The 25182-nt window shown below is 33.6% G+C and overlaps 2 protein-coding genes, 1 long non-coding RNA gene and 1 pseudogene across 3 annotated transcripts; 2 read left to right on the forward strand and 2 right to left on the reverse strand.

The window, feature by feature from the left end:
* Positions 1-340: 340 nt before the first annotated feature.
* LOC128163992 (uncharacterized) lies at positions 341-4521 on the forward strand. Its single transcript, XR_008240887.1, has 3 exons — positions 341-505; positions 3010-3121; positions 4384-4521. It is a non-coding gene; the product is annotated as an uncharacterized LOC128163992 (long non-coding RNA).
* On the reverse strand, positions 4414-7736 carry LOC128163991 (uncharacterized). Its single transcript, XM_052827698.1, has 2 exons — positions 5840-7736; positions 4414-5602 (listed from the first exon to the last, which is right to left on the reverse strand). The coding sequence occupies exons 1-2, from the start codon at positions 6070-6072 to the stop codon at positions 4414-4416; spliced, it is 1422 nt and encodes a 473-aa protein (XP_052683658.1). The 5' UTR covers positions 6073-7736.
* A 2178-nt stretch (positions 7737-9914) lies between these two features.
* Positions 9915-12824, reverse strand: LOC128163894 (uncharacterized). Its single transcript, XM_052827574.1, has one exon. It carries the CDS (start codon positions 12647-12649, stop codon positions 11756-11758), a length of 894 nt encoding a protein of 297 aa, XP_052683534.1. The 5' UTR covers positions 12650-12824; the 3' UTR covers positions 9915-11755.
* Positions 12825-12836: 12 nt separating this feature from the next.
* On the forward strand, positions 12837-17686 carry LOC128163362 (uncharacterized; annotated as a pseudogene).
* Positions 17687-25182: the final 7496 nt, after the last annotated feature.

The raw sequence follows: 25182 nt of genomic DNA on the forward strand, positions 1-25182 counted from the left end.
ACGCACTCTACTAAAGTCTGTCCCGGGTTTTCGCTTCCACGATATTTTGACAATATTATCAGTGAAAATAAGATAATATTTCATTAAAATGTGGATATTTCTAAGGTTATAAAATTTCCAGACAAAATTACCGTTACCGGACCGCTTAAATATTTTCCGCTGTTATGTTATGAGACGATTTCTGAAGTCTACGGGATTTTTCAATGTTAATTTCGGCCATTGCAAGTCAAGCGTACAAGGGAGTGGTTATTATTTTTTGTTGCACAACGAAATAAAGCGCAAAAATAAAATAAAATATTCAATTTTAACTTTGCATATGTTATTGATAACTCAGCTGTTTGGTAATGTTGTAAACTATCATAAGACAATTTAAAGTCAGGAAAATATAAAATTCAAGCCGAGTGTGACGCGGTACAACCAACGATGCACAGGGCTTGCCTCGAACTGACGTGTCTAAAGTTTACAAGTATACTCTCGTCGAAATATCAGCGCATCTGGAATAAAGGTATGTAAACTGTAATTATTCTATAGTATTTGGGACATTTAACATATATAATAGCAGTTCATAATATCAGTACTTAATAGATCTTTATGAGTATCTTTTTGAATCTGTAAAGCGAAAGTAGGACTCATTGTAAAACCGCAGAATATATAAACATCAACATACGACAATTTGATCTGTGACAGCCAAATAAAAACGTTTCTGGTAACACCCTCATATTTAATGTGACACCTAGTTATGAAAAATGAATTGTATTTGCTGTAGTTATTTAATGGGTGGTTGATGGGACCAGAGACATATTTATGTCTCTGGTGGGGCCATGAAAGTGGTGGAGAACATTGAGATTAACCCAAAAATATTATTAAAAAGGAATATCTATAATCATTCCAGTTTTGAGATGTACTCATCTCTAATGCCTGCTTAGAAATGTTTTTGAATTATTCGTTAATCAATTGGTACAAATTTATATAATTTTGATAAAATAGATGTATTATTACTTAAGTGTATAACGTTATTGTTTTCATTTATTTCAAAAAGGTTAACCAGACATACACTTATGTGCATTATATGTCCCGTGAATAACCAAGTCTCAGACAATAATTCACGATATGATATCAGCAGTGTTCGATTATGTCCATGATAATTATAATCAAATTAATGTGGAATAATTAACACATCATCTCATCACAAAATGGCTGACCGCTGATCGAAACGACATTTCGTTTTATTTAGTGGATTTTATGAACAGTAACATGTAACATACTTCATAGCCGAGTGGATAACATGTCGGACTAATGATCCGTACATCACGAGTTCGAATCTCGCAGGGGCTTTTGTTGTTACTTACTGGATAAATTATTTTAGATATTGATTTTTTATCCCCAAACTGAATGCAATTTTTTCGCTTATTTTACATTTGTACAGTTTATTTATTATATCTTTCATTATAAAAAAAATGCCTGTTAATTTGAGTGACTTTTTCCTTGAACTTGGCTTTTGATTGCATGGCCAAGTGTATTAATTTATTTTATATAATTTACATGCATGAAATGATTATTTCAAAACCGTCCATTTAGGAGATTAAGTTTACTGTGACATCATACGAGTAAAATATTTCCAGAAAACCAAACAGCTCAATTTTAAAGTCCATTCAGGAGTTTAAATATATTGTGACATAATACAAGTAAAATATTTTCAGAAAAACAAATATGCTCAATTTTAAAGTCCATTCAGGAGGTTAAATTTACTGTGACATCATACGAGTAAAATATTTTCAGAAAACCAAATATGCTCAATTTTAAAGTCCATATAATCAGAAATGTATATCATAATAAAGCTCCATGAAACTACTCTATGCTCTTTACTGAATTTAGTATAGTTTATCAAATATAAACTACCTGGTATGCTAATAGAATAATCACTATATCGGCTTTTTTTGAGAGTTCCAATATTCATTCATCAATAAAAATATTGTGTAAAAGTCATAAGTAGGTTAAATTCTCTTCACTTCTCAAAGTAAAGTACAGTCAATCTTCGTTATCTCGAACAATAGATGGGACTGTTTGAAAACTTTTAGTTTTTTAAGTATTCAAGATATTGAGGGTAAAATACTTAAAAGATAAGTAATTGGGACTTATAAATCACTTATTCATTGTGTTTGAGATATCAGTGTTCGAGAATATAGATAAATAGAACTGTAATAGTATATGGATAGAACTGTATATGGGTTCTTCAAGTATTCTTACTCAGCTTGCAATTTACAGCCCCTTTTATATCCATATTGATCTGATTTTAGCATCATGATGGTATTTTTAAATTAAAAAAAATGTAATTATAATTTTATAATGTTTATTTTGCACAAAAGTTCATTCATGGATCTCATAACATGACAGATAATCATTATTATATATCATTTTTAATAGTTTTTTGATAATTATGAGATGTTTGTTATTTTTAATTGCAGATGTTGATATAATCACAGTTTCATGATATCAAATTACAGCTCATTTTCCAGGAAAAAAATCAAATACAAAACATTTTACTAGTGATACATGATTTCTCCAAAATGAACACATATACACAGGCACTGATAAACTGTTTCTCAACAAATGAATTCAAAAGTATTATACATGTAATATTTACATTTGTAAAATATGCAACAAATCACAGATGGGCAATATCACAGTTATCAAATGTGATTCAATTTAAATTAATGAATTCAAAAGTATTATACATGTAATATTTGCATTTGTAAAATATGCAACAAATCACAGATAGGCAATATCACAGTTATCAAATGTGATTCATTTGAAATTAATGAATTCAAAAGTATTATACAAGTCACCTGCAGTATTATTCATATTTAACAACAAATTATTATGTACACATTGTGAGAAAATGGATTGAAAACTATATTTGAACACTGCTTGTGAATAAACATTTTTTTCTTTAAATTTCAAATTAATTTAAAACATGAACATTAGTAACAATTGAATTCCCTATTCCAGAGAGAAAGATGATCACAGTAGAAAGATTGATACTATAGATGAAAATCTGCTGACAAAGCCATTCATAACATGCAGAAGAAGAATAGTTCAAGTTTCACTTCTCAAAAGTCAGGTATACTAGTTCAGTATTGGGACTGCTTTTTATAACTTACCATCTTAATATATAGAATCATTGAAAATCAATGAAAAGGAATTAACAATGAATGGAAAATATCATATTTACAAGTAGAAATCATTTTAAAATTTATTTGGGATTTGTACTAGGTTCAGTCACCCTAAACAAGCGTGCATTCTTAGCACATTGAATTAGTCATACATTTGTAGTCATCATGCAACAGACTGATTGGGAAGGGGGATTCCATACCCCCTGGAAATTGTAAGTTTATTAATAGGCCTCGAATGCATCAATCATCTTTTATTCGTTTGGTTTTGTCTCCAGAATAATTGGGTTTATTCAACCCACGTGTTATGCATTGATTCTAGAAGTAGACTATAAGTGAATAAAATGTACACAGGTAACCGTTTATATCTGGTTTGCCAAAACATTATAACCTTTATATATAGTGATATCCAAGTCGTAATAAAATCATAGCCGCCTCGACATTGGGGGCAAATTTTGTTATACAGCGATATAACGCGGTACCTGTTCGTTTGTTTTGTGAACAAATTTCGTGCATCATTTTTTTCATTAAAATATAGTTTGAAAGAGAGGTAAAATATACCTGTCAATTGTATAACTAATTACTGTAAAACATTCTTATAACTAAGTGCCAGGGACGGACATTTTTGCTTCGTAATAAGAGCAATTCATTGTATCTGTCAAGTTTACAACAAGTAATAAACCCACAGGGAATTAAAAACAAGATGCTTAGTTATATAAAGCAGTCCCAAGTATAAAGAAATGAAACTAATCACTGATACAAAATATTCAAACAAGTTTTTAATTACCAACTTGTTAATAAATAATACTTAAAATAGTATGCAAAATGCAAATGGACAATTATAGATTAGGTTATAGAAAATATTTTCCATTCAAACAATATATTGAAATAGAAAATGTCATGCAAGAAAAATGATTTTGGAATTGTGAAGTGGATATCTTCACATTGCAAGGGTGAGAAAGTGTTAAACTTTTTGCAAAATGATTGAAGATGTGTTGTGTCTTATCTTTAATGTTGTGTTGTTGTCAGAATGATAAAAAGTATGATGCATTAAGTAAAATATTAATGAATATACATTTTCAAACGTGTTTTCCCCAAAATTTATATCGGACTACATGTATAGAATACTGTATTGCCATTTTAGAAAATTGATAATAATTTATGAAGTTATGTGTAAATCAGTGATTAATTTTCTTTCTTTTACCTTTAAAAGGGAGCAGTTCTCCAGACACCATGGGAAGACTCATGAAGGAGCTGGATTCAGACCATACAAAGCGTTCCAACATTGGACACACTTACCTGACTTTAGAGAGGGCTTGGTACATATGCGGTGACTCCACCTCTTACACACTTCACACTCAACCCATACAATCTTTCGAGACTTTCCAGGAGCATTGTAATCACCACATATGCAACAAGTGATTGCGTCGTCAGACTCCTCAACGAAGCCCATGGATTCGTCAGAGTCAGAGTCATTTTCGTCATCACCAGAATCTGTGTCCATGTCACTGTCACTGTGTTCCGAGTCCGTCAAGTCTATGACCACAGGAGCAACCTCCTCATCCTGGACTCCGTCGAGTTTCCACAGTTTTTCTTCGACCTCTCTTATCACGTGACTCTCCACCTTACGCCACTTCTCAACCCCATAAGTTGATCTAGCCTGATTAAAGAGTTCCTTCACTTTCTCTTTCTTGAATGTGACATTGCTCCTGGCGACGAAACTTTTTAATTCAGCCCAGACCAACTCAATAGGATTAAGCTCACAGTGATAGGGAGGTAGACGCAAAACTGTGTGACCTGCTTTCGAAGCCAAATCGTCTATTACATATTTAGGACGAGGTTTATGTTGCTTCACCAATGTGATCAATTCAGCCTTGATCATTCCCGGAGTGTAATGAATACCCTTTCTATCAAGCCAAGACTGGATCTCGGCCTTCGATGCCGACGAAGTCGGCCACTTAGACTCAGGATCCAGATGACTGTGATAGGAAGCATTATCCATCACTACGACTGAATTGGTCGGTAGGTTAGGGAGCAACTGCTCAGTGAACCACTTCGTAAAGTTTTCTGAGTTCATCTCGTCATGATAATCCTGGTTGCCTGTTTTCGACTCAAAAATGAGAGCAGATCCCGGGATCATACCCACAGCCGAAGAACCTGCATCCACAATTATCAGACGAGAGCCTTTCCCAGATGGGACAAAACGCCCATGACCTCCACGATGCGACTCAAAGGCAGAGGTAGATGTCCTAGGACAGTCCACCCAATCTCCCCTCGCTACATGATAGGTGTTCAACCAAGTCTCATCCAAATACACAATAGGACGACCCTCCTCTCTAAACTTCCTAATGGACCTCAGGTAAGTATGTCGCATACTTACGATATCGTTCCTGTCTCCAATGTAGCGTTGGTTGGAACGAGTTTTGTAGAATCTGGAAAAAAATAGACATGATATTTTTAATACACATACTAGTACCACTTTTCATTATCACATGTAAGCGAATTATTGATGGTATGATGTTTTTATATTATGTTAATTGATTGATTGAATTGGGAAACATTTTTTCATGAATATGGCATGCTCAAATGATTTACACATTTATTAGACAGATCGAAGGTGACTTGGCAGTATTGCAGTAGGAAAATGAGATTCATCTCTATGTGCTTACCTGAACCCAAGATCCTTCACAAGTCTCCCCAATGGAGACTTTGTGATCCTGACTCCCTTTTCTACTAGTACATCTGACAGTCGACGAAGTGAAACGTACTGGCCCTTCAACTGCATATCATGAATGGTCCTCTTCACCAAATCTGCATCGAAGTCATCAAGCTTTCTACAGGGACCACGTTTCTTCTTAGGAACAGGTACAGGAGGAGCTGCCTGAAGATCCTCCACCACCATCTCCACAGGGTCGACAACAACCTTCTTTTTCAGTGTTTTCACACTTATCCCTAATGATGTTAAAAAATATTCTACTACCCATTTGTATTTATTAAGCTACATGTACCTGAGTCACTCAGCCTCACATGATATTTTTTGATGTTAATTTTTGTCTATTATTGTGCACTATCCTTCAAAAATCATCTATAGAAACAGTTTTCAAATAATATCATGGGCAAGTGTATTTAGCTCACCGAGACAAAGTCTGGGGGAGCTTATGCTATACCCCGGCGTTGGCGTCAGCGTCCAGACCTGATTCAAGTTTTTGGTGCACTAGGTCCTGTATCTAAGTTATTACTATCTTCACCAAACTTGCACGGATGCTACTTAGGGACTTGAAAGACTTGGATATGATATGTTTTTATATTGTATTATATAATATTATAAAGTATTACTTGTATATTGTATCATATAAGATATTATTGTATAATATGATATTGTATTACATAATATATTATTGTATCCCATGATAATGTATCATACGATATTCAATATTGTATCAAACCATATTACAGTTTCTGATATCCAAGATTATTAACTATGATTTTCATATAATATGATAAAGGTGGTCTCATAAAGCTGATGCCTCGTCTCGGTGAGCTTTGTAATAAGCTATATATTACAACATGCAGCAATATACTTTAGGCCACATACTGGTAACAGTATTGTTCTGGTGAGTATTGTCAACCAATATGTAAATGCTGATTTTACAATCACTTAAGGTAAAACACAGTAATTTCAACAGTTGTCATGTTGTAAATTTTGTGTTTACACCCACCCAGTAAATTCAAAATTAACATTACATTATGACAGAAATACCAGTATCGAAATATATCACTTGATACATTTTGTACCATGATTAAAAAATAATGAAATTCTGATTTTCAACACACTATTTTTCCATAGTTATAAATGTAGCCATTTTATGCAAATTTTTTTCTGTTACCTGTTGCTGAAGATAATCTCTTCATGGGGTCGTCAATGTTTCTCACATGGCCTTCTTCTTTTTCTTTTTGAAATTGGATGTAAATCATCTTTAAAATATCTGTTGCTTGAGGAAGAAAATTGATATTGCACATGTGTAATATACTATGCAAGCTGATACAAGCTTTCATAATTACCGATAACATTTAGTATACTGGTATAATGTATGTACCTAGGTATAGGGTTAACTTTAGACTCTACCAGGAGCACTAATTTTAGCCCAACTTTTCCACTAATCATTTTCAGTTGAAAGATTGTCAAGATCTCACATCAATATTAATTTTTCTTAATTGCAAATTTCATGATTCCTTGGTTAAACTTTTACAGAGAAATAGAGAGTGATTTTTTTAAAATCTTATTTTGCCAGAATAGGATGGAACAAAGAATATTGACCTGGGTTTAAAATTGACCCGAGAGTCATATTTCAATGTTGAATACTGATTTGGGGTGCTTTTTTCAATGTTTTCGCAATGAAAAGGATAACAGCAATACATTATTTTGCAGAATTGCTTTAAATGGCTACAAAGGTATAGCTGTTACCTACATATTATTTGGGAAATAAATTGTAAAACTCTTATTTACCTGTACTTTATTAATCTTAGTATGCAAACCCAACTTCTAAGTGCATGACTTGTATGTGTATACTGTATATATACAGTAGGAACTTCGGTAACTCGAACACCGATATCTTGAATACAATGGATATGTCGAAGTGATTTGTAAGTCCCAACCAATTAAATTTTAAGTGATTTACCTTGATATCTCGAATACTCGGATATCTCGAGGCTTTTAACCAGTCCCATCTAGTTCGAGGTTTGACTGTATTTCTGTATTAAGGGGAATGTGGGGCCATCTTATTCCTTTGAAGATAAGAATGTTAACATTTTTTGAACTGGCTTGTTTCTGCCCAAAACTGACCAAAACTATTGCCAAAAGATACAAAAGCATTAAATATGAAGTTCAACATGTCATTTTGTTTGAAAAATATGCGTACGAGAACAGGATGATGCCTTATATAATCACTTAAAACAGCTTTCAAACTGTGTAGGGGATACCAATGTACCCCCTTCATATTTTTCCAGATTTTTAAATCTTCAAAATAAGTCTGTAACTGCGCAGTTTGACAGCCGTTCTAAGTGATTTAAAAGACATTGTCCTGTTCTTGTATGCATACTTTTCAAACAAAATGACATGTAGGACTTCATATTTCTTATCCTCCTCAAACGAACAAGATTACTGCACACCCCCCTTAAAATGGCCTACAGTATAGTGCAATACTTGCATATGATATTCACACCCATAAATTTGTCCATTCACAACTTTCTGGGATATGAAAATTGTAAAAGGCTCATATTTAAACTATATTGCACATAAACGTCCATTCACAATTTACATTTTTTTCACACCCCTTTTGCCCCTCCTCCTTAAAAATAGAAAAAATGTTCTTGGAAATATATCTTCCCATTTTAATTTGCACACCTATATTCATGTTGCAAGTTGTGAATGGCTCATGATATATTATTATAGACTTTAAATTTTTGACTTCACTTTATCATGTAGTGTAAAACTGGCCCAAGACCAAATCAGGGTAGCCTAAATATATAATAAACATATGGGTGTAATTGAACGGGGTGCAAAATGACTTGGCACCCATTTGTATTTTAAGGGCAAGGTCAAATATTTTATAGTGACATCATACGAAGCAGACAGCAGTGGAAAAGTTTGATTTGGATTAAAAATTGGATTCTTAGCATTCATAAATTCGGGACATTATTTCAAACTGACTATGATATGTGTGTTGATCATGGATCCTTGTGTTCGTAATTTTGTGAAAATGTATTGTGCACCATTTGGAAATTACAGGAAGTTTACATTTTCAATATCAGGTACAGTAGAGTTATCATTTAAACTTATATAGATAGAGTTATACAGGATTGCATATGTATGAGGCATAGGATTTTAACGTTAGGCCCATACAAAGAAAAAGTGAAGTCAAATATATTGCAGTCATCGTAAAGAATCTGAAATGATATGACTGACACAATGAATTATTGTATACCTCCATAGACTTCACTGACTTCGCTGACTTCCCCTTCTTGGAACTCGGCATCTTATTTTGTGTGATGATATATGTATACGATAGATATATATGTTTTAGAATTATATGGTCTATAGTTTATAGTCGAATAGCAGACTATAGGATATGTTTGGTTATCCTCGGAAGCTGTATGTTTTAAACTTGGACAAATACCGAAACATCCCGAAAGCCTGCGCGAACAACGGCAACGTGCTCGACGTCAGCATACGTCATCGACGTAACGTTACGATTCTTCACGAATATCCTCAAATAATTACAGGCCCCTTCCGAAGTGGCAGCCATTTTCTGCAATGTTAAATTCCCGTAAGGTTTCAATTTTCGCTCGTATCATAAACCAGGTGGACATTGAGAAGCAATTTTATGGCAGATAATCTAGGCATTTTTCCTTCTAGTGAATGAAACTCTTTTGGGTAAAGAGATAATTATGATTATCGAAATATTTGGCAAAAAGTGGTGGAAGCAAAAACCCGGGACAGAGTATAAGTGGAAATAGACCATAGTTCTGTTGCATATGATACTGATTTGATTTCATTTCAATATGATTATCATATGATTCTACATGTAATATGAAATTTAAGGCAATACATAAGATATACACACATTTACTTATCTGGACGCAGGACAATGTATTGAGATCAGATATTGGGAAATTAAAATAAAATAAGATACTTTTCGTAAATGTAAATAAACAAATCAAAATAAAACATATGATTTAATGTCTATTCATTCGATAATATAATTAGTTTCAAAATGCATTCAGTCATGTTTATTATACATGTAGCAATGATAAAACACTGTTTAAATTTTAGGATGGTTGAATGCAATGTAATGCAACATGAATACAATCAATATATATGCTGCTAATCGTATTAAACTCTACTTGTCCACTAAACAAGATATTTACATTTTCTTAGAAATACATAAATATTTAATGCATATCAAAACGGATTGGTTTGCATGACTGTCACATGTTCCTTAAACACTGGTAATATTTGTACGATGGTTTAATCGACTGACTACAAGGTGATAGTATTAATAGTCCCTCCTGTAATATAGTTGTTATTGGCCAGGAGCAAACGTCGTAATTTCAATTTTAGCGCACTTTCGTTATTGTAAAAACAAAAAAAAATGAATTTAAAGAAAAATTCAATCATGTACGTTCTATTATTAGATGAAAATGCAGTATACCCAGGAATGTATAGATGATAAAAAATATACACAGTGTTATGTATGCTAAACAGATTTAATTTCTATCTTCTTACTTGACTGATAGTGTTCCGTATTAAAAAAACCGAAAACGAATATCTTTTAATTGCAATGTATCAAATCTAACTGATATATTAGTTTGAAAATACCCCACCAAAAAAAATCACTACAAAAAAGCAAGACTAATGCCCTCCATTTAATTGATTCAGAATAAGCGCTATTCTATAGTGTGTGGCTTTCTGTATTTTGTGCGATGGTTCCTGTCTCAGTGACTGTTTATAAGACTCTAACGCCCAGTTTAGGTCCCCCACAACCTGCTGGCAGATCCCCAGTATCTGCCACGAGATGTCTCTAGTATCCAAATCTACGTATCTCCCGTCATCATAGAGCAGCAGTGTTTGTAGGTCTGTCAGTGACTGTAGACACTGGGGTCGGTTACCCAGTCTGTAGTTGCACAACACACTTAACATCTCGGCCACTACATAGGGTGAAATATAAATGACTGGTTCACCGTTTTCTTTGCTTACTTTCTGTTCTAAAATAAGTTCTTGGATTTTATAAACATGTCCATAATTATGGAAACGTAAAGTATCTGCCCAAGCCCTCTTTAGACGTTTAGACAGAGACCATCCCACTACAATTTCATTGTATTTGTCTTTGTCTACTGTGTGATACATGATATAGGGCTGTGCTAGCTTTGCTTTAACTACAGTTGTAACATGAAGCGCCTCTCTATATCTACATGTTCTGTAGTAGTACAAAGCAAGATACAACAAGCAAGACACATCACCCACTCTACCTGCCAGCTTCAACATGTTACAAATAAGTCTGTCTGATTTGTACACGGCCTTATTTGCACAATCTGATGAACATTCGAAATGCAAGTACCATGGTTTGAAATTTACAAGAACATCCGCTAACCACTTCTGCAACGTTAATTTCTGATAAACTGAACTTGTTGAATGTAATAAATTAAGCATAGTTTTCAGACAAAGATAACTGCTTCCTATGATAATTTGATCGTCAGTAGCTATTCTACATATTTCGATTTTGATTCTTTCATCCTTATCAGCGGTATTTCGTACATGACCTTGAAGTGGTATTATTCAGACCGGACTGTTACATATAATTGGTCCAATGATCTTTCTGATCGTCGGACTTTGAAGCAAACAGTTCACGCCCATTTCGTAATACATGCTAAGTTGTTCTAACAGACACTGTCTTGTGCGTGCACCTTTAACTGTGGACAATTTGCTGATAAACATGTTGTTCTGTGGGATGAAAAAATTTGGCATTACACCATCATGTACGCAATGTAATAAGTATTTGAAACATTTCCAGAAACAATCTAGTAAGTTATTTGGACACCAGGTTATATGTCCTATTTGTATTCACCAGAACATCGTTGTCTTCGCAAAATATGAACAAAAATGGTTCTTCTACGGTGTGGTTGATTACTTCTTTCAGAAATATCTTTAAAAGCCCATAGCACAAAAACTGCGTGTGGTTCATTGCATAGACTAGTTTTTGCTCTGCATGAGAAAATGACAATCTCCATTCCAGTTCATTTTCAGCAGCTGCCATTTTACTCCCGACAGACACAATATGGCAACCATTTCTTAGAATATCATCAAACACGTGGTTTGGGGGCCAGTTATGCAGGGTGCATCTTTTACTCCAATAACATGTCAACCGTGACCAATGGTGACAATGAAAACAAAGAGCAATGTCATGTTCTACATCTCCAATGAAACCAGTGGCACAAGGACCATGGTTTGTTATTGTGTGAAAAGTTTTTAAATCACTCATCACAGTCATCCCGATTTTTCTCCATCTGGAACTCGATATATACAACCTGTCACCGAGACTAACAACTGCCTTAGCAATACAGTGAAATCCTAATGACAACAGAGGCCGTAGTCTGACAAACCCCGGTGGTGTATCCGTGTCCTCCATGAGTATATTTGAATGTCCAGGCAGGGCATTAACACTGGACTGTGATAGGTCGGTTAAGACTTCATGGTTGACAGGCCAGTACATTATGTCTAAGTCAGAAGATTCATAAAACCTGAAACCTTCCCTATAACTACCACTAACCATATGTATTATGCCTTTACATATCTGTACAGGTTTATTCATCATCTCACAGATGTCCACCACTTCCCTCCTGACGGTCAATTCTGTTGGTGTCCCTATATAACGACAAAGGCCCACGTACAGGGCCTCTGACACACGGCAATTATCAGACATTCCGTGAATTACACGTTTGTTTAATTTCTTATATCCAACCGAGCTTCATAATGATCCTTGAGATCTAGTTAAGTTTTTTCAGTAGGTTTTTACCTTGTTTGCAAACTCACCAGGATAACATTGCTACAATAGTAAATGGTACACTCTGTCCTCGTATCACTCGGTCAGATTTGTTTATTAATCCTAAATGACCTGTGAATGGTAATTTTCAGTCTAATAATAGAAGTGGAAAACCCCGGGGTTTTTTTTTTGGCACGAATGTTTACTTTTGAATTAAATGCCAGTTATTTGAAGACGCATGTTCTGCCTGTAACAAAAATTAATTAAAAAGTAAAATGGGTATATTAAAAGTTTCAATATAAATTTTCTTAAATTACAATTAAACAAATTACTGTTCACTTAAACAGGACTGCAATAATTAAACGTGGACTATATGCATGTCTTTCTAAAGGTTGTGATACGTTCATATATTTTTTAAATAATGTAGTTGTATATTTAAGCGATAAGGTGGATGGAAAACAAATCATAAAAACGTATTTGGTAGCCAAAATTTTACTAAGCTTATTATTCAAAGCTACTCTTACAGTTGTGGAACTGCAAAACAAAGCTACCCGAAAACACGTGTTAGAGCTATGCGTACAGTATAAAAAATAGAGGCGTGATCAGAAAACTTCAAATTCGAAAAATATGTTGCTTCTTTATCCTGTAACTCTTTTATCTCAAGGTTTACATATTAGAAAAATACTGTTTTCAAATCAAAACGTTTTTTTTATGTCAAAAAACAAACAAACAAAAAACAACAAGAAAGTTTTAATACTTCTCATGATATTTGGATTCATTTTTTACTTAATTTTGGCACTGTTTTGATCCAATTAAAAATTATAAAGAAAATTTTAGATTTTTAGTGTAAACTGTTTCTAGTTTATTACTGCTTAAATATCTAGATCCTGTCTCTCCAGAAATAAGTTATTTACGCATTTTCCCTATGCATTGAAAATACTGTACGCAGCCCTACTTGTTCTCTCTATTTGAAAACACAGCGCTACCAAAACGTTAACTGTACACTTCCGTTCCTAGATTGTGGTTTCTATAAATATCGATGACACTTCGTGTGCTTGATTGGTAGCTGGAATTTTCTGGACCGGTGGAATAACAATCAGGGCGCAGTTCTATCAATCCCTTGTTAAGAGGTGACCAGTGTGAGAGGAATTAATTAAGGGTGGCGGCATTCACTGTCTACTCTCCAACTCCTTGATTATTAGTTAGTAGAATTTTCGGAACACTTGGAATTGAATTCTGACTTTACAATCAAGCACGCCCCTTCAACTTTTTTCGCGCATGGTTACTATTTGTATAGGCAGCACCTCTATTAGGTTGTCCTTTCTAAAAAATATCAATGATTTGCTACTGTAACTCTTTTTCTACACATACTTACTATTTGTATATCAACACTTCAATAAGAATTTTGTTTCTAAAGATATCGGTGATAAGCGACCTCTGTACAGAAACCTTTCAATATATAGTTACGTCATCATCAAGAGACCGACCTCTATAATAACATACATGTATATATATGCATCGATGCAGAATTTAGACAACAAATATTAAAAGAAGAAAGAAAACATAACAAGGTATTTACCATTACCATTATGTATTACTAATTTAATTAAATGATGTCTCATGTGGTCTAAATGATATTCAAATAGCAGGAAATAAGGTGAGCAAACCAAATAAGGCAAGACTTTGTAAGATTACGGTCTGTTTATGGTTGTCTGTCGATATTTTAATTCTCTTAACGACTCTCCATCGACTTTTTAAGTGAAATTATTAGACGTCCTCGTTTTTGTTTTTTAGCATGTTGAGATTTCTGTGCCGATGAAAGTGCACCGTGTTTAACAGATTAAACATTTCTTATCCACAAAAATTTTGAATTGTAAAAAAATATTGTCATAAAGGCACTCTTCTCATTTCCAATCATTTTATTTAATAACGGTAACAATATCATTTCTGTCTGTTGAATTCTTCTCCTAAAATGAACTCTATCAATGACGTTATTTATCCATTCACCTTTACTGCCGTCGTATTGAACTAACACCAGGGTGTGAATATTTTGTCAAACTGAACTCTTATCGTTGAAACCTTTTGTCTGTTTTGCATTCATCTTGTTTTTACATCATAAAAACTCTTAGTTTCTCAGCTATCGGCGAAATCGTAGTAATCCGTTCTTTTACCCTCAGCGTTAGCAACACACTTGGCAACTGGTAACACAACGAATTGTTACATGCGCGTACGGTTCGCCATAGAATTCACTTCATTTCTATATAAAAGCAGTAAAATATTCTTTAAAATTAAGACATTCAGTATGATAAAATGAATAGTGCCTGTTTGGGAGGGTGACTGTTGAAATTGACAACCCTCGAAAACCATTGTCAACCTCCGCTTCGCGTTGCTTGACAATGGTATTCTCGGGGTGTCAGTTTCAACAGTTACCCTCCCAAACAGACATTATTTATATACTACTGTATGGAACTGCTAATCGACGGAAGTAATGACATATGCGGTAAAATGTATAAGAATGTGTTAAGTTAACAGGAGGAGAAACGCTTGCAGACTCTTTTCCAGTGAAGATTGCACAGTTCATACTTACATGTACACATCCCTTGCACTTTCTACTTCCGTCTCAAGCTCTTTGATTCGTTCGATTCGTTTATTGACTGTTTATTGCCAATCGAAAGGTGCAGAAAACGCAAAGCGATGACGGCGCGCTAATGAAACGCAGTGCAATCACAAAGGACTCTGAACGGTCTCTATGCAAGTGCAATCGCCTTACCTTGTATTACTGCGTCTATACTGCGATCATATACTTGTACTTGTAATGCGCGAACGGAGCTTTAGTTGCGCTGTTGGAGACCTTACGGCGTTGTCACGTTTCTACTGCGTGTTCTTCAGAACGCAGAGCCATGACTAAGTTAAAATAGCTGGTATTTTTTTCATTATTATCAGAAATTAAAATCCTAGCAATATGCATTCCTCTTATATATGTACCATTTATCTGCAAAAGAACAACTTCTTTGAAAACTGAAGGAGGAGTTATCCGTACAATGAGGGTACCCTAAATGCAATATTTTGCCAAAAATTGACTAAGTTCAAAAGCTGGTATTTTTTTCATCACTTATCAGAAATCAAAATCCTAGCAATATGCACACCTTTAATATATGTTAAATTGATCTGCAAAAGAACAAGTTCCTATCTTGAAAATTGTAGGAGGAGTTGCCGTACAATAAAGGTATCTTTTTGGCAGACGCCCACCCGCCATTTTCACCATTTCAATTACCGGATTTTTCCGTTGGAAAACCCAGTTAAAAAATTAACCGGTGAAAGAATTTCAATAATAATGTACTTCAATTCATTGGGGTCCCATACGTTAACGGACAGAGGTGGTCAGTGAAGTGATAAAGTCCCACAAAGCCCAGACAATTAAAATTAAGTTATATTATGTTCATCCTGAAAAACCCGCTTGTGTTTTACCAGTAGTCATCATTTGACACGTATCAAAGCTACACAAACTGTGTATTGCCAATCAAAGCAACCACGTGATAATGTTGTACATGCCCATTTCAGGCCATGTTCCTATGATGGAACTATTGAGCCATACAAACAAAATCTGATCGGTAGTTTCATCACAACACAGGTAAAGACACAGGAAAACTTAAATGTTGATTTTGTAGAAATTCTTATCAAAGAACTAGAAAGTTATACATACTAGCCCCAATGCATCCGGCATTTGTAAGTCTTCATTACATTGGCATAATGTACAACTGTTACAGAACAGTTTTGGTTTTATGAATTTACATGTTCATCTTAAGTTAATTTCATGTAAAAACATTGTTCATAAATATGTTTACGATTCCGTCGTATTCATCACATACGTTATACAACAGTTTACATTTTGTTCTAATTTGTAATCTTTTTTATCATTTAAGGAGTATGAAGCAGATAAATTCCAATTGGAAGCGAGTAATTGTGGCCTTTGCAATTGTGATAACCATCATTGGTTTACATAGTTCGTTTCGGTTCCAAACGGCTGTTTCTAATGACAAACCAGCAAACATGAAAATGGTTTCAAACAAAAAAATCACACACGTAGAAAGCAGAACAACTTCTGCATCCTTAGAATTTTCCTCTTGCCGTTCAAATATCATTGTGGTCAGACCCGAAAGCATTACCACAAAGATACCAACGGAGCTTACAAAAGTGGTTCCACTGTGGTCAAATACAAGAGCAGATAAGTGTATTGGAAATATTAAAGCGAAACCAATGACAAAATTTGCGTCAAACAAAAACCAGAGTTTTAACAGATGTGTTAAAAGAAACCAAAAGGTGCACGCAATTCAAGGCAACTCTTTCCGTAGAATGCACTACTCAATAACCCATTCATATTTTAAGGAACTGAAAAAGAAACAGTGGGTTTCCATCGTCGAAATAGGAGGTTACCTGGGTATGTTAATGCCAAAGCTGGTGGCAACAACGGGAGCGAAACAGTATGTCGCTCTAGAGCCCGTTCCAAGCTTCTATCAACAGTTATCCAAAACGATCGAAGACCTCTCACTCCAATCAAGAGTTACTGCCTACAATTTCGGTCTAGCTGAATCTAAGAAGGAACTCCAAATAAGTTTGCGCAAAGAGGCAACTTCTCTGCTGAAAGACGTCAAAAAGGGAGGCGTTCATACAGAAACTATCAAAATATTCAACGTGATAGACTTCTTCGTACAGATTGGTTTAGGGTGTAATTCATTGAACCTGCTGACCATTAATTGCGAAGGATGCGAATTTACCGTCATAGAAATGCTGACGTCAACATCGCTGATTGATAACATTGATTTCGTATAGTTTCAGCCCCATGTAATTGTGTTCGATGACGCGCAACAATATATATGTTTGTATTGTCGTATAAGGGAACTCCTTGCCAGGACAAACGAAGTAGCTTACCAGTATCCGCACGTCTGGGAAACATGGAAGAAAAAAGGACTTTCATAAATATGTGCGGTTATTGTACATTTTTTAATTTTAAATTTATATATGTTATTAGCATATACAATTAAACCGTATAAAGAATATTTGCATTGCATTTTATTTACAAGTGTGAAGTAAATCATATAGATTAAGATAATCCTTTTTTCGGTTTAAAAAATGGGGGGGGGGATAAATTTCTAAAAGGGTGTACAACCTGATATACTGTGGAATGATTTAAATTCGTGGGAGCTAATTTTCGTGGATTGTGGGTTTTGGGCTTATTCGTGGTAATGTAATTTCGTGGACGCACCGGTTTTCAGTTTCAGTTTCAAAGATAACTCTCCTTAAATTTGTTTTCGTTAAGGATGTAAATTCGTGGAGGAGGACTACTCACAAATACCACGAAAAATAAGCCACTACGAATTCTAATGATTCCACAGTAGGTCGTCTTAGTAACAAGAAAATTGAGAGTTAAGTGTATTGCTTCATGTTTTGTCTACAGGCGGAAAGAGACCACGGTACACTAATGCAAATATTTGTATGGGGTTTGGCCCCGATTCACAGGAAATAGATATTGTAGGATGTGAAATGAGACTGAACTACCCTGGAAAGGCCTAACCCCCTAGGGCCCCTGGAAAGTTGTTATAGGAATTTTTGCTGCGTACTAGCTTTACTGGGATATCGAAATTTAAAACACAGGTGGTTATTTTATTACTTATGGGCGTCGATAATATGTTATGAACAAATAAAAATAAGTATATTTAGTTCTAATAACAAATGTTCAAATTATGTACTTTTTTAATATGTATATTTTTATTCAATAAATTACATAACAAGTAAGGCATTTCATCATTCATTTATTCCTTATTTCCTCTTTCCAGAGATTTTAAGCACATGCACAACAAAAATGCATTAGTAATATAACATCATACAATATAATAATGTTAATCTATGTACAGGTATATACGAGTATATCTACACACCGTATGTAAATAAATAAGAAAATAAGTAAATAGATATTAAATAAATGAATATCTGAGATTTGTTCGAGTTGCTGCCCTTGTCAGCGGAAGATTCCTGATATGCATATACATTATGTAATCAGTCAATTATTAATCATCGGAATGAAAATATGGCTTGATTGTGTTGATCGTGTTCTCGATTTGAAATTGTTTTAATGCAGACCGCTTACTTTTTTTCCTGTATACACATTACTAGTAAGTAAGTAAAGTAAGTAATTGTTTATTAAAGTGTCACATGCCAACATTACAAGTAAAATTTCAATTAGTTACATTACATTTAATATTGGCATCCCGCCTTTAGTGGGTCATGGTCACAGTTTTGATTAAATTCTATTTTTATGTTTTTGTTATTTACAATGCTTTAGAAATGCATTACTAATAATAAAAAAAAATGTGAGAGTCATTTGTAGAGGTATAAGCAAAGATCACAATTCTTTGTCGTATAAACAAGACTCGTGCCCAGTTTTTGTTTACATAGGTTCAATATACCAGTAAAAACTCTTTTTCCAGTCTATTTGTCCATATTTTTATTTGTTTTAAGAACAGATACACAGTTCCTAATGTTTAACACATTCGTTTTAGGTTTAAAGCTGAAATTTTTACTTCAACGTTCAAAATGTAACAAACGCTTTGTTTACATAGCAAAGAATTTCAAGCTCTGTTACTCGCTTATAGCTCAACATGTACAGATGACACTCAATTTTCGTTTGCCTATTAAAATTGACTTTCTGAAGCATTGTAAATATAAAAATCGGAAAAATAAATTTTGACCAAAATCGTGACCATGTCCTTTAAAGACATATGATACACTAAAAATAGGACAGGTTATGCATTTAAAGTACAACACACAGCAACATTATAAAATATCAGCATGTTTCCTTCTTTTATACATTAAAACAAGTGTTTTTGCTGAAATGTCTTGTACATTTGAGTTATTCATTGAAATTAAAGTATATCTTATCATTTTCATTCTCAGTTTACCTCAATTATTGCGGTGTAAGGTTGGTTTTATCCGAATCTTTGAACATAAATCCCTGAAAGTCCATAAACATCCAAAATGAAAAACGAACCGCGATCAATTTCAGTGCATAAGGAAGATAAATACACAAAGGGAAATAATTTGACCTACTTGTTAAGCGATATCATCTTAATACTAAATGCTTAGCAACGAGCATTAATATATTTTCCCCTAAAAGTAGTTTTAATAATGAAAATTATACGCTGACGAAACGTTTTTTCATTTAAGAACAGTCTTTAAAACCAGTAAAAATAGTTGAATAGAGATTTTGTCTTGAAAACATATCAGGTAATGAGCGTTTTCCAAGTATGTGACTGCAATTTTTAAATACCGATCTCGGTCCATTTTACTTACCGATATCCAAAGAAACCATATTTAGCGATCTAAATAATACAGATTAATTAACGCTTTGTTCTAATCATATTTTTATTTAACAATGGGCTAAACACATTTTTAGAGTAATGAAATAATAAAACCTATTATTACCTATTAACAATAGTATTTTTAAGGATACTTTTTTTCAAAATTACGTATATCTGTATATCAATGATTTTTGGGAAAATACGCCAATTGTGATCCTGAAGAGCCAGTTCTTTAGGTAATTTTATTTCCAATTGATTAAGGGCCTTAAAGGGGTAAGCAATATCAATATTTCAAAAAAGTCTGTACTTAAATGTTACCAAAGCTTCAACTCTCTTTGAAATGTTTTCAGTTGTTTAATAAATAAGCCAGTGTAACATAAATTTAATATTTGTTTTGAAAAATTAATATGTTCATTTTACATAGAATATGAGTCAAAAAATGATTTTCTAAAAGTCACATTTCAGGCTAATATTCTTTAAGTATCAAAGAGGACTTTTTTCCGCAATCAGTTTAATTTGTAACAGTGTTCCTAGCTTTTATAATACCGATGAACCAGCCAACTGAGTAAAATAACATACATGTAAGAACATATCCTCGTATACATGTTTGAGAGAAATGGGGAAAAAAATCTGTAAGTATTTAATTTATGTAGCGGGGTATGGATCATTAACTTAATAAGACATTAAAATCGCCATCTACTGACGAAGTGACTTAAAACGTTTTATATGTTATTTCGTCTTTAAATCATAAAAAAATCTGATTGAGAAAGAATTAAAGAACAACAGCCAAACTCTAACACTTTCGATGATTATAAATCGATCGCACTTACATATGATGAAATAAATGATCACCGGTATTGAAAAGATATTTTCATCAATATATAAAATTGAAAAAAAATTCATCAATATATACAATAAACATGTGATACAAGTGACTTTATCACATACACCCCCCCCCCACCCCCTCCCACCCCTCCTCCAATAACACACGCCTAATACTAAATCCCGCCGAATAAAAAAGCAAAACAAAACAAAAAAAGAATCACGAAACTATCTATCAAAGGGGTAGCTCCTTCAAAATTTAATTTCTATTCGTTAATTGAAGAAAAACAGAAGAACATCCCTCAACCTTTTCTTGGATATAATACGGTTTATAAACAAATTGGCATTGTAATGGAAGTCTTAAGTATATGCTAAGTGCCCCCCCCCCCCCCCCACAAAAAAAAAATCCATTCAAATCCGACGATGTTTGGCTGTCGGTTTAAATTTGAAAGATAAAAATGCTGTGTAGTAACGTCTAATGATACACTGTCCACTAATGATATAATGTTGCATCTTTGCCCAGGCATAATTATCCGGCACAATGTTACAGGCTTTATTATCTAAAACCAACTACTCTCATTCAATATCCACTTTTTTTGGTGTTTTCCTTTTTGGGGTTTCTTATCTTTTTCAACGCACTCCATTCTTTTATTTTCCATTTGTATTGTAATCTTTAACAATCCATAATGAAATAATTGTTGTCTGTATTAAATAAATAATTCAAATAATTTTTTTTTCTGCGCATGCTCACTATTTGGTACAGTCTTCTATTCTATAAGGATCTTATTTCTAAAAATATCAATGACATGAGACCTCTATCCTGAAGTATATTAACTTTTTTCTCTATTTGTATTGGCCACACTTCTATAATGTTTTCGTATCTATTGGTATATATGCTGAATTTTGAAAAAAAAAAAACGTCGACATTAGAAGAAGACAGAAAACATTACAAGACATATCCATTACTGATCAAATCAAATGTTGCTTCAAGTGGTTTAAATGTATTCAAATAGCAGGATATAAGGTCAGCAAACAAAATGCAGCAAGACTTTGTATAGATGACGGTGGTTTATGACTGTGTGTCATGATTTTAATTATTTCAATGACTCTCCATTGTTTTGATAAGCTTTTTTACTTGAAAATATTACACGTCCTCGTTATGTCTTTAAGGACGCATTTTGTTTGATTTCAGTGCCGATGAAAGTGCACGATGTTCAAAAGACTGAACTCTTATTAAAACCAATTACTAAGTATCTATTAGGATTACAATTTTGAATTCTGAAAAAAAATTGCAATAAAGGCCCTTTTCTCATGGGCACTTATGCATTTCTTTCTAAAGGTTATGATACGTTGAACATGTACATTTTACGAATAATGTACGGTATTTGTATATTTTAGCGACAGGGTGGATTGAAAACAAATAATAAAAACCCTTTTTTGTAACTAAAATTTTACTAAGCTTTTTGTTCGAAGCTACGCGTACAGTTTGTGGAACAACTGCAAATGAAAGCTGCCCGAACATATTTTTAAGAGCTATGCGTAAAGTAAACAAAATCGAGACAAAATCAGAGAACTTTAAAGTCGAAATATATGTTACTTCTTCGTCCTGTACCTTTTTTATCTCAAAGTTTACATATTAGAAAAATATTGTTTAAAACTAGGAACATTGTTTTTGTCAAAACAAAAGGCCCCCCCCCAAAAAAAAAAAAACAAACAAACAAACAAAAAAAACCACACAAACAAAAAACAACAACAACAAAAACGAGGATTACTTCTCTAGATATTATAATTCAAGTTTTTAATTAATTTTTGCCCTGTGTTGATCCAATAAAAAAATTCAAAGAGAAATTTTAAGATTTAAATTGTTAACTTTCTAGTATAATATCTATAAGTTTTTTACGCATTTTCTAGCTATCTACAATGCAGCCTACTTGTTCTCTCGCTTTGAAAAACAGCGCTACCGGAAACGTTAACTGTACACTTCCGTTCCTAGATTGTGGTTTCTATAAATATCGATGATACCTCGTGTGCTTGATTGGAAGCTGGAATTTTCAGGATCGGTGGAATAACAATCAGGGCACAGTTCTATCAATCCCTTGTTAAGAGGTGACCAGTGTGAGAGGAATTAATTAAGGGTGGCGGCACTCACTGTCTACGCTCCAACTCCTTGATTATTAATTGGTGGAATTTTCGGAACTCTTGGAATTGAATTCTGACTTTACAATCAAGCACGCCCCTCTATACTTCAACCTTTTTCGCGCATGGTTACTATTTGAATAGGCAGCACCTCTATAAAGACGTCCTTTCTAAAAATATCAATGATATGCTACAGTAACTGTAACTTTTTTCTAGAAAGAAAACATTACAATGTATAATACAATTATGTATTACTTATTAGATTAAATGATGTCTCATGTGGTTTAAATGATATTCAAATAGTAGGAAATAAGGTGAGCAAACCAAATAAGGCAATACTTTGTACAGATTACGGTCTGTTTATTTTGGTGTGTCGATATTTTAATTCTCTCAACGACTCTCCATCGACTTTTTAAGTTAGAAGACGTGAAATTATTAGACGTTCTCGTTTTGTTTTTTTAGTATGATTAGATTCAGTGCCGATGAAAGTGCGCCATGTTTAACAGATTGAACATTTCTTATCCACCAAAATTTTGAATTGTCAACAAAAAATTATCATAAAGGCCCTCATCTCATTTTCACAATCATCTTATTTAATAACGGTAACAATATCATTTCTATCTGTTGAATTATTCTCTTGAAATGAGCTCTATCAATGGCGCTATTTAACCATTCACCTTTACTGCCGTCGTATTGAACGAACACCAGAGTGTGAATATTTTGTCAAACTGAACTCTTTTCGTTGAAACCTTTGTTTGTTTTGCATTCATCTTGTTTTCACATCATAAAAAATCTTCAGTTTCCCAGCTATCGGTGAAATCGTAGCTATTTTTGGTATACTTCTTTCAAATCGTTTAAACAGAAAACTGTGCCGGATGATTATGCCAATGCCAAAGTGGTATTTTTGCACCCGCTTAAGATGCAGTTTCGGAAAATCCATACATACTAAATGATAGACCATTGTCTGGAGAGTGTATAACCACTTTTTTGTTTTTTGTATGTTCCTCCTGACAGGTGAGATATTTTAACTTTAAAAATTAATATCTCATAGGAAAATGATAATTCCCATAGGAGAAATGATTCTCCTACAGGAAATATTGACAATCCTATAGGATTTTCTAAACATTCTAGAAGAATTATTCATGTATTTCCTATTGGATAATGTTATATCCTGACTGTAGTTATTTGCTTCAAAGAGGTAGTTTTCCTGCGAGAAATTACTGTAAGATTTCCTATTGGGTGTTATCAAATCCTATCAGAAATGAAATTTCTATAAGAAGTTATTGTATTCAGATAGGAAATTTCAAATTTCCAATAGGAATATTGTTTTTCCTTTTTGGAAAAATTATTTTCTGTGTGAATTAATTTTTGAAAGGTAAATGACAGGTGAGATAGAACGATAATAAAGGCGGTTGTGAACTTTTTGAGCAATGGTCTATTATATGGCTTATTTGAATTGTTCGCTATATATGCGGCTTAGACGGATGCTAAAAGGCCATCTTTGCACAGGTATAATTATCCGGTACAGTGTTACGGACTTTATCATTCTAAAACCAAAAACTCTCATTCAATATCCATTCTTTTGGTATTTTCCTTTTTGAGTTTTCTCACATTTGTTCAATGCACTCCATGCTCTGATTTTCATTTCGTACTAATAACCCATAAGGTAATATTTGTTTTTTGTTTTAAATCAATAATTAAAATAATTTTTTTTCTGCGCATGCTCACTACCTGGTAGAGTCTTCTATTCTATAAGGATCTTATTTCTAAAAATATCAATGACATGAGACCTCTATCCTACAGTATATTAACTTTTTTCTCTATTTGTATTGGCCACACTTCTATAATGTGTTCGTATTTATTGGTATATATGCTGAATTTTGACAAAGAACGTCGACATTAGAAGAAGGCAGAAAACATTACAAGACATCTCCATTACTGATCAAATCAAATGTTGCTTCAAGTGGTTTAAATGTATTCAAATAGCAGGATTTAAGGTAAGCAAACAAAATGCAGCAAGACTTTGTATAGATGACGGTGGTTTATGTCCGTGTGACGTGATTTTAATTATCTCAACGATTCTCCATTATTTTGAATAATAAGCTCTTTTACTTAAAATTTTTACACGTCCTCGTTATATCTTCTAACACGTTGAGATTT

Source organism: Crassostrea angulata, chromosome 9, assembly GCF_025612915.1.
Source record: "Crassostrea angulata isolate pt1a10 chromosome 9, ASM2561291v2, whole genome shotgun sequence".
NCBI classification, from domain to species: Eukaryota; Metazoa; Mollusca; class Bivalvia; order Ostreida; family Ostreidae; genus Magallana; species Magallana angulata.